Raw genomic sequence first — 13,087 nt, forward strand, 5'->3', positions numbered from 1 at the left:
ATGCACAAGGCCTGTCTGCTGTGACACAGACTCCATCCAAGATAAATGTAAAGCACAATTAGCACACACAATGTTGCCACAGACAGGCACACGTGGACATGCTGCATATAGCGTGCAACACGATGTGGGTTTACAAACAGATAACTGTCATATTATTTTTTTCCTCTGTGGTACTGAACGTGACCTTTCTCTAAAATGTTTAGATCTTCAGATGTACGTCAGTGCATGTATTCCACAATAAAAATCTGTACCTGAAGCTTATAAGTCTTTCCAATGATCATTGTAGAAATTCATATGGATAAAAGCTCACTGCTCATCTGTAGTCATCTTCTTAGTTTCTAATCCCGTGCCTTCAATTACGACAGCACATGCTGACCTCTTTGTTACTGTTGGTGACAGAGCCATTAGGCTGCCCATAGAGAAATTTTTAGGGTGATGCTTATCCTTTAAGTGTATAGCTGCACGTGCATCACTTGATTTGGATTATTGTCATTGATGAACAAGGCTAGAACTGCATCTGGAAAGGCACAGTGTTTCCTGCACTGACACATATTGGGCCTTGACCAGATGGCCCACTTAATCCAGTCAATGGTCATCTTTGAAGGGGATACATCAACCTTAGAGGGTTTAGCATAAAATCGAAACAAAAATGTGCATAAAAATGCAAAATTATTGGCATGATTGAATTAAGTAAAAACTAAAAAATATTTGTCGATGAGGTCAGCTGTTTTATAGTAATAAAATGATAGCTGAAGCATTTAAATATACAATTTTTAATCCTAAATTATAGGGAATAATTATATGCGAAAATGTTTTACCAGCTACATTTGTTTTTCCGGTGTATGATTACATTAGGTGGCTGAAGTTTTGAGCACTTTTTTGGCCTCTTATCAAGAAGCGATGTTGACAGAGAGAGCTGCAAGTAGAATTAGTTTGGCTGTGGTCCTGTACATGTCTCTGAAACGTGAGTGTCCATTAAAAAATCAGTTGAACATGTAGACGAAGAACATTTTGGATTACAAGAATCCCCAGTATAGCAAAAAAATACACAAATCTTACATATGCAATCATATATTCCCATTCCAAAAATAGAAAGAGAAACTTTGACTGATTTGAATGGTACTTGTGTCACTACAGGATCACCCAGTCTGTTAGAGCACCTGTTGTCAAGATACCCAATTCAGCTTTACCATTTTGGATTATTAATGATAATCTCTAGTGTAGTTTGCCAAGGGCAGAGGTTCGCTTTTAGTCCTGGTCCACTCTAAAACTAGGTCACGCCTTTAATCTCTCCATGTAGAGTATGCTGTAGGTTAACAGCCTTTCATTTTAGTAACACTCACAGAGTGAAAGCAGAGTGAGCACACAGTCGTGCAAAATCCTAAAAGATATAACGCACTACATCTGCAGGAATCATCGAGGCATAAAATGATCATTAGCAGATGTCCACTGAGTTCAGATAAGCTACGAGCCTGTTATTTCTGCCCTTTTTATGATTTAAATAAAATAAATAAAACCTTGGGGCCTCAGGAGTGTTGACACTGGAACCTCAGCAGCTCACAAGATATAATGACCTTAAAGAATGAAAAACCTCATGTCTGCAAGAGTCATATCTGCAATATAATAAATATTCATTACAGTAAAGTTAAAATTTGGTCATGAAAACAAATCTAGTGATTTTGCAGTTCATACAAATTTAAAAACCGAGACCCCTCCAACAATACACTACTCTGATTTATTAAACTACTCTAGTTTAAAAAAAAAAAAACTAAATTCCAATATTGCAGAATTGAATTCTTATTGTATACAATTTATTTTACATTAAAATGTTTATAAAAAAACATGGAATATTTCTTGTAGGCAAGTTTGACATGATGCCGATGTGCGTCATGGCGCTCAAAGCCTGTGCCCCTCAGCAGACAGTCGCTCTCTGATACACGGCTCAAAAACTCTACATTCTTTTAGTCTGCTGCCCCCAAGTGGTAAAGAGTTGTTGGTGGACAGCAAATGTTAAAAATCCCTTAATACTAAGCAGCTTAATGCAATTCCCCCATAGTTCACTGTATATATACACCTGTGCTTTTGTGAAATGTCAAACTGTCTTGGACCAAGTTGGAGATTTCCGTTTTTTTTTAAGACTCAACACAAGAGTGGCGCAAAAACATTTTTGGAATACAGTAGTTTCTGTTTTATTCAGTGTGACGCAGCCCATTACTGCCATTCAAATTCTAATCAAGTGGGAGGTAATAACAAGATGCTGATAGAAAAGAGCTGCTGCTTGAACTACAGTAGATGTTGGTCATCTCTCCCTGACCTGCAGGAATCTTACCACATAGCAAGATTTAAACTTTACATTGCTCATTTAGAGATGGCCGATTAGCTGTGGGAAGCTGACCACAACCTTGTCTGCAACGTCTCTTCTTCATAGAATGACAATGTGTTAGCTCATCTTACATGACAACACCCAAAGCTTCCTGTGATTTATTTTTCTCTCTTGACAATGACGAGTTCCTGTGGTTTATGACAAATTTCACAACGCGGATAGTAAGGACCAGTCTTGACAATGTTTATGCAAATTCAAGACATTCATCAATACAGTGAACTTATTTCTAAGTTTAATTTTTTTTTTTTTTTACCTTGTAAGGTAAGGGTCAGGGTAGCTGCTGCCACCACGACCCGACCCCGGATAAGCGGAAGATGATGGATGGATGGATGGATGGATGGATGGATGGATGGATGGATGGATGGATGGATGGATGGATGGATGGATGGACCTTGTCAGGGTTCTTTATAATGTCTCAGTTATAGTTTGAATTGGAGTTAGTGGAGTCCCATAAGTGAAAAGGAACCATTAGTGAAAAAAAGTGTAATGTACATGTTGTGTGTTTCTAGCGTATACACAGTGTATAGTATATGTATCATGTACATGCAGTGTTTGGTAGTGTACATGTAGTCTACATGTTGTGTATGTATAGTGAAGAGGTAGTGCACACTTACACTTGATGAATATTGTGTTCTGTCTATCTAAGCAGTTAAAAACAATGTTAGTATATGAGAGTTTTATAAAGATGATCAAAAATTTGCAAATCAAATCTGTGCCCTTCAACATGATCAGTTCCTGACAGTTCATGTTAAATGATGTTGCTCTAAAGAGATGTTGCCATTCAAATCTTCTTTTCATCTTCAATACAACAACCCAATGAGTCTTAAATTTTCTGGGCAGCCTCTAAAGTTGGCAGAAATTGCTCCACATGCAAATTAAAAAGATGTGATTCACAAAGGGGCACGGAGGAGGCATTTCCTCTAACAGGGGGCTTCTGTATACAAAAATCGCATGGTGATCACGTGACCTCGCCAACACAGGATGTCCCACGGAGGGAGAGCCTGGCTGCAGCCTGCTCGCTCGTGCAGTGAGACCCAGCACATGAGAGAAGTTGGAGAAAAAGTTTTGGAGCAATAATGTTTTAAGAAAAAAATTATTTCCAGGCAAAATCAGCAATAGTTCTAGTTGTGTTTAGGTCAATTCTACAATTATATCTGTGGCAAAAAACGTTTATTTTTTTTTTAAACTCAAAATTCAATCAAAATTAAACAAAAATCAAACACATACTCTCGCTCGTCGTGCGTCTTTTTAATGCCAATGTTTCTGCCACACGTCCGTGGCTCTGCGCTGCATCTGGCAGAGGAGAGGAGCCCACGTCCGTGGTTACAATGAAGCAGTGTGTCCTCGTCGGAGACAATGCAGCAAGATGCTATGAGGAGACGAAATTTCTCACAAGATCGCGGGGACGTTTTTTGCTCGATTTTGCACAAAGAGACCAGCTAAAGGTTTGTAATATCTCCCTACCTGAACATCTCACACATCTTAGTTTTCTGGCAGGAAATGACTCGCAGCGTAGAAAACACAACATGCAGATCCACCGGCACTCGTGGAGCCTCTAACCATCCTACTGCCATGCGCATAAAACGCTATAAATTTTGAACAATGATCAAGTCTACTTCGATTTCCACCACGTTCGTATGTGAAGCGTGTGCTTCTCCGCATATGATGCAGGTATAAATGACCATCGTGAAAATATGGATGCTGTGAAGCTTTATGCCATGTAATCAATATTTATTTTTCTTTTTCAAATGTGAGTTTCTTATAGAACATATTTTACATATTTTATTTTATATATATGTAAAAGCATAATGCTTTCATTTCTGTTCACCAAAGATTAATAGTATGCAGAAGTATTCATTAGTCTGTATTTGTTCTGGTTCAGTGAATGCTGGAAATGATACTGAATTGAATGCCCCCTCCCCCTAAATGACTGCCATAGTATTTAATGGACACCACGCACACAGAGAGAGAGGAGGGGGTTGGTAGTAAAGAGTATGACATCCAAACTAAAATTAATCAATCACCTGGAAATGATAAACAGCACCGACACAAATTGTAATGTTTGTTGATATTTGCCTCTAACAGTTAATTGTTTACCCTCCTGCAGGAAGAGCAAAGCTTTCAGTGAGCATTTAGCTCTCAACATCTACTCTATGAGATGATGCTGCTTCGAGGCTTTGAAGGCAGCCATTAATGTAATTTGTAGTGAGATGATAAACAGAGTGATGTGTGTTTCTGCTTGAGCAGACAGTCAGATTTGCCAAACGCTCCAGTGACTCTTGAATATGTAAAAGTGCTCAGCTCAAGTGCCTCAGCCTGACAGTTTGACGGTTATGGCGTATTAAGCTCAGATAATTGGGTGATATTTACTCACAGAGCGCACAATCACTCCACAACTACTTGAAAACGGTGTCTTTTCCTTTAATGATTTGCTGTGTAGAAATTATTCACTCTCCTGACAGGACCAAATGGCATGCGTGTGCGTGAGTGTGTGTGTCTACATTTCCTTTTTGGTAACATGAAAATAGAGTATACAGACAATTTATTCAGAATTACGATGTGTTGTACTGAATGTTTTCAAATGAAATCATCTTCAAAGGATTTAACTTGTTCACATGTTTTTCTGAAGAGTATTGTGAAACCATGGGTTGCCTCATTCCTGAGTTTTAGGCTGCCTGAATAGCCTTTATTCATGGCAGTGTCACGCAATACTTTCAAAGCATTGTAAGGTTAAACTTCCACAGAAAAGGATGTAAGATTCGATTTTTGTAAACACTATTAGGCTCTGACTTGCCCTGTTATCTACGCTGATCAACAACAAACTGTTTCTTGAAAATTACAATCAAGGATTACTCAACTGCCAACCTGTTGAGGCTTGTGCCTTTAAGGTGACCTCATGGTGTGGGAAAACTTTTGATTCCCAGATTTGATTCACTGATAAAAAAACAAGCGATGATAGGATGTCCGTTCAGCAATAAGGGCTTTTCCAATTTGTGTGCAGCCCAACTCACAGTTTCACAATTTCCCTGAAGGTTTGATGTCGGCTTCATGTTAAAGAGGTGTGAGTGTTGAAATCTCAGAGCTTTAGAATCAAAGTTTGCCGTGCCCCCTGACGCAGTGATTGGCCAGTGACAAAAAAAAAAATCATTCCAGCTCAGGTTAACTCCCTCTTTCTCATACATAATTTTCCTTATTCCCACACCCAGCCCGAATGAATGCTGTCTTCTTCTTCGTCAAAGAAATGAGACAAAATCTGCTGTTGAACATTCCTGAGGTTTAAGATGAGTGCAATAGAAACCGTATGTTGTTTTGAAATTAAAAAAAAATTAAATTAAAAAAAAAGACTCCCTGAAGTAGTCTCCAAGGACTAAGAGTAAGAACTAAGATATATATTCTTATATGTTTTATGTGTGCCATGAATATGACATTAGGTCTAAAGGATGGTGTTCAGTGACAGTTCAGTCTCTAAAAACTCAGGGTATCACCTGTTTTACATAGTCTGTATTTTACTGTCTTTACTACTAAATACTTTTATTGCAGAATGAAGCCTCAGCCTCTGCATTACAAGCTATGACCACCATGCAGACTAGACTGTAGACGTCCAATTACAAAACCAGGATTTCAAGGATGAAGACCAAGTATGCAATCGTCTTCATCTGCATTGTGGCTCTGGTCATCATTGAAAAGGAAAGCAACATCCTTTCGAGGTAAGAGACTGGACAACAGTCAGTGACCTGATTTTAAAGAGGAAAGTTGAGCAGTTTTGAATTTTGTAACATCCAGCCACTCTGTTCATCTGAAATTGTATCTTTGTATTTGAGTAGCTGACTGTGCAACTTCCTTTCAAAATTGACAAGACAGAAACAACTTGTGTTTTCTGTCTCTATCTTGAAATTGCACATGTAAATGTTCAGAAAGCTTCAGAACTTGAAACTTCAAAGCCATATAGTTCAGCATTTATGGACATAAGATTATTCCTTTTCCTCCTTCTTGGAGGAGGAGGAGATAGATAACAGCCAGCAGTCAGTTACCATTAGCTTAGCATAAAGCATTGCTCGTCTTGTCCTGTCCAAAGGTAACAAATCTGTCTGCCAGCACCTTTGCATCTCTCCATTCAAGCTTATGTACCCCACTGGATGAACACATTTTCAGAACAATTACTGTATGTCACTCTAACAGTGGCATGATCTTTTTTCAGTGCAAATCTTCTAAAGACACACATCTGCATATCCTTTCGAAGATACTGACTCCTCAAAGAAGATCCGTAGTTTCAGGTGTGAGTCTCACAGCGTGAGTTTCAAGCTCTGTTTATCTTCAGGTCGTCCCTTGAATAAAAGACAGTACTCAGTGTCTGGTATTTATCCAGAATATTTATCTTTTAACAGGAGACACTGATGTGCACTGAGGACATAGACGCTCTGCATACCAGCATACTTTACCAAAAAGGTCCAGAGACTCTTAAAAATGATTTAAATGCCAGAGAAAATTCGCACATATTTTAACAATCAGTTTGGCATAATTTGTTCTGTACAATAATTAGTCAACTTAATTATTAATAAGAAAGACTATCTACATAAGAAAGGGACAGGGAACTATTTTTGTTATTGTGTGTAACAGTTGTGAGATTTATGTTGTTGTCCACTTTTATTTTGAAAATAAATTTTGGCTTGGTTGGGCAGCATTCGTTGGAAACTGGCCGTTCACATGTCTGACTGTCAGTGATAAGTGATAAGGATCCAGCCTTGCTGTGGACTATAATGTGAATACAAGCTGTGCTTTCTTCCCCTTCTGTAAATTTACCCGATGCAGACCTTCTGCCAAAACACATTGACTTGCTGTGACATGGACTTAATTTTCCAATTGGTCTACTAGTGCAATACCACCGAGTGCTGCTTGAGGTTGGCTCCAAAAAGCCTCTGGCTCCATAGACTGCCTTTCAATAAGTCCCATAAAAGGTCAATGCATTTTTTTCCACAAATTGTTTTGGTTTTGCTGGATAAAGTCACTCCTTATTAGTTTTCTGGCAGTCCATCTGAAAAAAAATCCTGTCATTAATTAGAAAATGAGCTTCAAAAAGCCGTGGGTGATGTCACTGTTGGTCGCTGCTTGGTCTCTTGGTTGTATCTGTTTCTAATTCATATTTTTAATGAAGTCTCTGTATCTCCTCAGGGTCTCTGATAAGCTGATCCAGAGGCAGAGTCCAAAGCACACCCCACAAACTCCACTGGATTACAGCAACACAACACAAAAAGGCTCCCTGATGGTCTTTAAAATGCTGCTCTCTAAACTCTCTGGCACAAAAGGGAATTACTCTGAAGAGCAAGAGGAAGAGGAACTGGGCGATTTAGGCGCGTACAACTACAGCGTTGGGCGTAAGCACATACTACTCATGGCCACCACACGAACTGGTTCCTCATTTGTGGGAGAATTTTTCAACCAGCACGGGGAGAATATGTTCTACCTGTTTGAGCCCTTGTGGCACGTCGAGCGCATGCTGACCACGAGCCCAGAGGCAAACAATGGGACAGTGTTGGCAGGGATCTACCGGGACGTGCTCCAGGGACTCTTCCTTTGTGATTTCTCTCGTCTCGAGAAGTTCATCTCTCCCCCGCCTCAGGATCACGTCACCCCAGCTCTCTTCCGGAGAGAGTCTAGTTTATCGCTCTGCGATGAGCCTGTCTGTACTCCTGTGATCAAAGATGTTTTTGAGCGGTATTGTATATCTTCTAGATGCTCGCTACTATTAATCAAGATTACAATGTTTTTGGATCTGAAAATGGAGTTAGTTAATAAGTAGTTAGTTGAGGCCCAATATGCAACAACATTTTTAGCTTGGTGTTTGGACGTTTCTTGCTAATATGACCCTTGGGAATTGTTGACTTCATCCCTTAAGAGTGTTTCATGGCCATACAGCATTATAGATTCGCCCTACATGGACAATAAACATATATTTACTTCTAGAAACCTGCATATCTGAAATAACCCCTCTGAAATTTTGTCTTAGGTATCACTGTAAGACTCGTCGCTGTGGGCCGCTGAACTTGACCCTTGCATCTCAATCCTGCCTGTCCAAACAACACCATGCCATTAAGACAGTCCGTGTGCGTCAGCTGGACACTTTGCAGCCTTTGGTGGAGGACCCTCGCCTGGACATCAGAGTTATCCAGCTAGTTCGAGATCCACGAGCTATCTTAGCATCGCGCATGGTGGCTTTCTCTTCAAAATATCAGACGTGGAAGGCCTGGGCGCAGGACGGCCAGGTACCTGAAGACGATGAGGAGGTGAGGAGGCTCAAGGGAAACTGCGACCACATCAGGATGTCTGCAGAAGTGGGACTGAGCCAACCTCGCTGGCTCAGGAGCCGCTACATGTTGGTGCGCTATGAAGATATTGCCCGCTACCCAATGCAGAAGGCAGAGGAGATGTACAGGTTCACAGGGATACCGTTTAGCTCCCAAGCAAGAGAGTGGATTCTGAGGAACACCCAGACCACGCAAGAGGCCAGCGGAATCTACTCCACCCAGAAGAACTCATCAGAGCAAGCGGAGAAGTGGCGATTCAGCATTCCCTTTACACTGGCTCAGGTAGTACAGAGAGTGTGCGGACCCACCATGAAGCTCTTCGGATACAGATTTGTGGACGATGAAAAGACACTGATCAATAAGTCCATCAGTTTGCTCGAGGATAAACTATTTCATTAACGAAGAGATCAACATTTAGCTGTGAATCTGCAAAATACTGCATGCAATGGATCAGAACTAGGAGAAGCCATGATTGCACAGACCAAAACGATTCAACATAAAAGACACAAAATGTTTTACTGGTGACAGTAACATTTGGGCGATGCAGTTATATTCATACTCACCAATGATGTGCCTCATTGTAACAATGAAGAGCCACTTGATAAAGACAAGTATTTATTGTATACTGTGTTGACTGAGAAGCCCTGTACTTAAGCTTTATTTCATGCTCTGTATTTTATTTAAAATGAAACGAGCACAGTTACATAAAGCCTGACTGTAAGAGATTATTATGTAAGATATTATTGGTAGGTGGCCATGTTTGGATTTTCAGGGATAAAAGTACAGTAAAAGTGATGTGTGTATGTTATGTTTGTGAGTATATGTTTAAAGGAAAGGATATTTCTGTTCATAGGGTTCCTGACACTCGTCCAACCTGTTTCATAGTTTGATAGATCACCAGACTTACACCTGATGTGCTTCGATAGGGTTTTAGAAAATCTGAGTCAGGCAAAGTGAATGTTGAATTGTATTTTGTGGTGTATTTGTGAGGAGCCTTCATGTAACAGTATGCTGTGTGAAAATACAGTTTTATTTTAGATGTTTCCAACCAAATGCCATTTATAGCAAAGCTCTTGTGACAAAATATATAACTGAAAAAGGTCAACTAAGATGGATATATAAAACTCAGAGTTTATATGAAACGCAGTTTTACTATAGCAGAAATACACCCTACCTCAGATGTGTCTTGGACATTCAAATGTTTCACCAATAGCTAACCAGCAGCCACAGCAGTAGTAATGTAATTTTTGCTGCTTCCCCACCTTTAAGTAAACAGGCAATTTTAGTGTCATGTTACAAAAGCGTCTTCTTTTAATGACCACCTGTCGGCAGAAGGCTTAACTCGAAGCTGATATACTGGTCACAGACAGTGAGGACACATGTATAATTTCTTAATTTTTTTTAAATTACTGCTAAACAGTGCTTATCGCTAATCAAAATCCCCAGAAATATTAAGATCCACGCTTTAAAGCTATAAAGTCAGCATTGCGTTTTGGTGATAACTAATACATGATATATAATGTATGTATGTATATGGCCTGTGACTTTAAGAGAAACCCAGGTGGTGCTGCGTTAACTGTCACTCTTGATGGTATATAAAGGTAACCACTGTGACTCTCGTTCAATAGCCTCACTGTGTTCAGCTTTGCTGAGGCCCCACTGAAACGTCTGCGCTGCTCATGGAAAGGGATATGCATTAGAAATCCATATAGTAATGGGCCTATACTACCATCACTTTAAAAACATAGACATGAAGACATATATAAGGCAGTGAGTGGTCCAGACTCACCGCTGTAGTATTCACGCCAAGCGGAATACTGTGAAATACCAACTTTGCAACTCAAAAATTGTGTGTCACAGTTTGCATTTAACCAATACCATTAATTGTTTTGGAGCCATACAAGTTAGTAGCTATTTGTCTGTACATGTTATAGATGTTTGACTATAAAAAGGTTGTCGTTTCAAAGAAAACTGATGGTATTGTCAACTGGAATCCAAAGTTTTAATGTTGGAAAAAAACATTGAAAGATCAGTTTTGAAGTTCAAGTCAAGTCTCAAGTTCTGCCAAAGCAAGTTTCAATTCAAGTCTCTGTTCTCAAAGTCCAAACTTAGTCATAACTCTTCATCAGCTAATTGCAACTCTCAGATCTCTGAGTGCTGACTATTATATTTTTTGGACATTAAAGTATTTGGACATTTTCCTTCAGAGCTCTGTTAATGGTGTTTTTCCCACAGCTGAGACCGAATTCTTTTAATAAATTATCTGAATAGATAAATGTTCAACCTGTGAGATGATTCAAGGGATTTTCATATCTGGATTTTAAGGCATGATTCAAGTCAGGTCTTCAGAGAGTCAGGTATCCAGTCTTCATGGTGCCTGTGTTAAACAGATACTGTATTTGCATAAGAATACAAAATCGGGAGGCAACAGAACAAGATTATGGTACTGGAAGACTTCTGGTTTCTGTTTGAGTACATTTGTAGTCTGAGTGCCATTGACCAGTCATGTTTGAGTGGGCTTTGGTTGCATGGAGGTAAACAGTCTGTGTTGAAAGTAAAATAGGTGTTAGCCATTGCCTCTCAACTTCAAATCCATTCTCATGTCTCAAGCTGCTAATCGGACAGTAAACAACGACCAGCGCACAAAAGAGACGTCTTGGCCTTGTTATCTACTAACCACGCCAGAAGCTATGAAGCAGTCAGTTTTTTCTTAAATGTGTAAAGGTTTCTGTTAAACATAAAATGACTGCTCAAAGATCCAAAATAAAACCATCTAAGATTTTAATTTTATTAAAGGTTTAGCTTTTTATAAGTTAAAACTTCAGGCAACTTGATGTAACTGAGTTTATAGATCACTACCAAGAGAAAAGAAGAGTTGGAATTTATTTGTCCTGCTTGATCTATGCACTTCTTTCTACACACTTTTAAAGACAAAGAAAAAGAAAAAAATTGCTCCAGATAAATCAACACACTCAATCATTATTAATAATTCATTGACAAATATTTCTGCATTTTGACCAGTGTATATTCTAAGCGTGGAAATGAATAAAGGTTGAGAGTGACAGGGATAAAAACAGGATTAATGTGGAATTGTTTACTTAGTTGCATTCACTGTGTCAAACTCCTCCTCCAAATGCATACTGTTGCCAAGGATCCCCAAAAGCCTGAGTGTGAAAAAGGGGAGAAAAAAAGGCAGAAACAGGGAGCCCATTCAGGTCTGCATTCTTTCTGTCTGTTTCACATCCCAGCTTAGAGAAAGCACTTTTGAGTTCACAGCTGTTGGTCAAGCTGATTTTCTCCCAGATCATTCCAACGATGTTAGTACCACTGCAGCACAGCAGATGTTTCTTTCCTGCCAAAGACAAACGGTCTTGATGATAAGCCACTGAAGAGCCACAGCTGGCTCTGTCTCAACTTCAGCGAAGTATCCTGTGTTGGTTTTGATCACTAGTGGTGCTGTGGAGTAATGAGACTCAAATGTGGGTCCAGCACTGGACCATATATATACATATATGTTTATATATCTGTGCAAAGAAGTCCCTGAGACAGTCCACTACATAGAAGAAGGGTGATGCAAGCTGGCACTACACTGAGAGGCATAGCCAAGGGGCTGGGATAGTACACAGGAACATCTGTGCTGAGTCTGGGTTAGAAGTCCCCAAACTCCCAACGGGACACACCACAGAAAGTCGTTAAAAACAACGGAGCTAAGGTCCTGTGGGACTTCAAGTTCCAGACTGACAAGCAGCTGCTGGTTAACCAACCAGACATAGTGGTGGTTGACAAGGAGCAGAAAAGAGCAGTTGTGATTGATGTGGCAATCGCAGCTGACAGTAACATCAGGAAGAAGGAGCAGGAGGAGATTGAGGAGTAACAGGAGCTGAAGGAGCAACTGGAACAGATGTGGAAGGTGAAGTCCAAAGTGGTCCCACTGGTAAAAACAGCATTAGGGGCTGTGACCCTCAAATTGGGAGAGTGGCTCCAGTAGATTCCAGGAGCAACGTCTGAGGTCTCTGTACAGAAGAGTGCAGGTCGAAGAACAGCTCAGATACTGTGCAGAGCCCTCAAATTTCCAGACCTCCGGTAGAGGACCTGAGCTTGAGGAAGACGTATAGAGAGGGAGATTTTTTTATACAGTATATATATAGTAGATGTCTGTATATATACATACATACACTGAGATATACTGTATGTATCAGTGATTTTACAATGTGGAGATATTAACAGAGGAGCGCTTCCTCTCTATAGGCTCATAGGCTTTATGGGCAATTTTAATCACCTGTCTTACTATGCAAACAGTATATAATTAAGATGCTTTGTATTTTCTTTCTTGAGGAGGACAGTAATGTCATTTCAAAAAGTTACAATTATGTTTTACATTGTTGGACAACCTGAATATATT

At 39.8% G+C, this 13,087-nt stretch overlaps 1 protein-coding gene across 2 annotated transcripts; it reads left to right on the forward strand.

The window, feature by feature from the left end:
* The first annotated feature begins 3,624 nt into the window (after positions 1-3,624).
* chst3a (carbohydrate (chondroitin 6) sulfotransferase 3a) lies at positions 3,625-10,977 on the forward strand. Of its 2 annotated transcripts, XM_069692697.1 has the most exons (4): positions 3,625-3,828; positions 5,924-6,090; positions 7,553-8,095; positions 8,388-10,977. In XM_069692697.1, the coding sequence occupies exons 2-4, from the start codon at positions 6,011-6,013 to the stop codon at positions 9,082-9,084; spliced, it is 1,320 nt and encodes a 439-aa protein (XP_069548798.1). In that variant the 5' UTR covers positions 3,625-3,828; positions 5,924-6,010; the 3' UTR covers positions 9,085-10,977. The 2 variants fall into 2 exon arrangements, with proteins under 2 accessions (XP_069548798.1, XP_069548799.1); XM_069692698.1 differs by lacking the exon at positions 3,625-3,828 and having other exon boundaries at positions 5,074-6,090.
* The last annotated feature ends 2,110 nt before the right edge of the window (positions 10,978-13,087 follow it).

The sequence above is a fragment of the Brachyistius frenatus genome, unplaced genomic scaffold (genome assembly GCF_029030835.1).
Source record: "Brachyistius frenatus isolate BFR_SWC_R1_liver_20210118 unplaced genomic scaffold, ASM2903083v1 Contig_13, whole genome shotgun sequence".
Taxonomy (NCBI): domain Eukaryota; kingdom Metazoa; phylum Chordata; class Actinopteri; family Embiotocidae; genus Brachyistius; species Brachyistius frenatus.

Excerpts from the sequence above, each read along its gene's own strand:
- chst3a (XM_069692697.1), top strand. The coding sequence starts at position 6,011 with ATGAAGACCAAGTATGCAATCGTCTTCATCTGCATTGTGGCTCTGGTC. Across the intron at positions 6,091-7,552 it reads GAAAGCAACATCCTTTCGAG|GGTCTCTGATAAGCTGATCC; the intron begins GTAAGAGACTGG and ends GTATCTCCTCAG. Across the intron at positions 8,096-8,387 it reads ATCAAAGATGTTTTTGAGCG|GTATCACTGTAAGACTCGTC; the intron begins GTATTGTATATC and ends ATTTTGTCTTAG.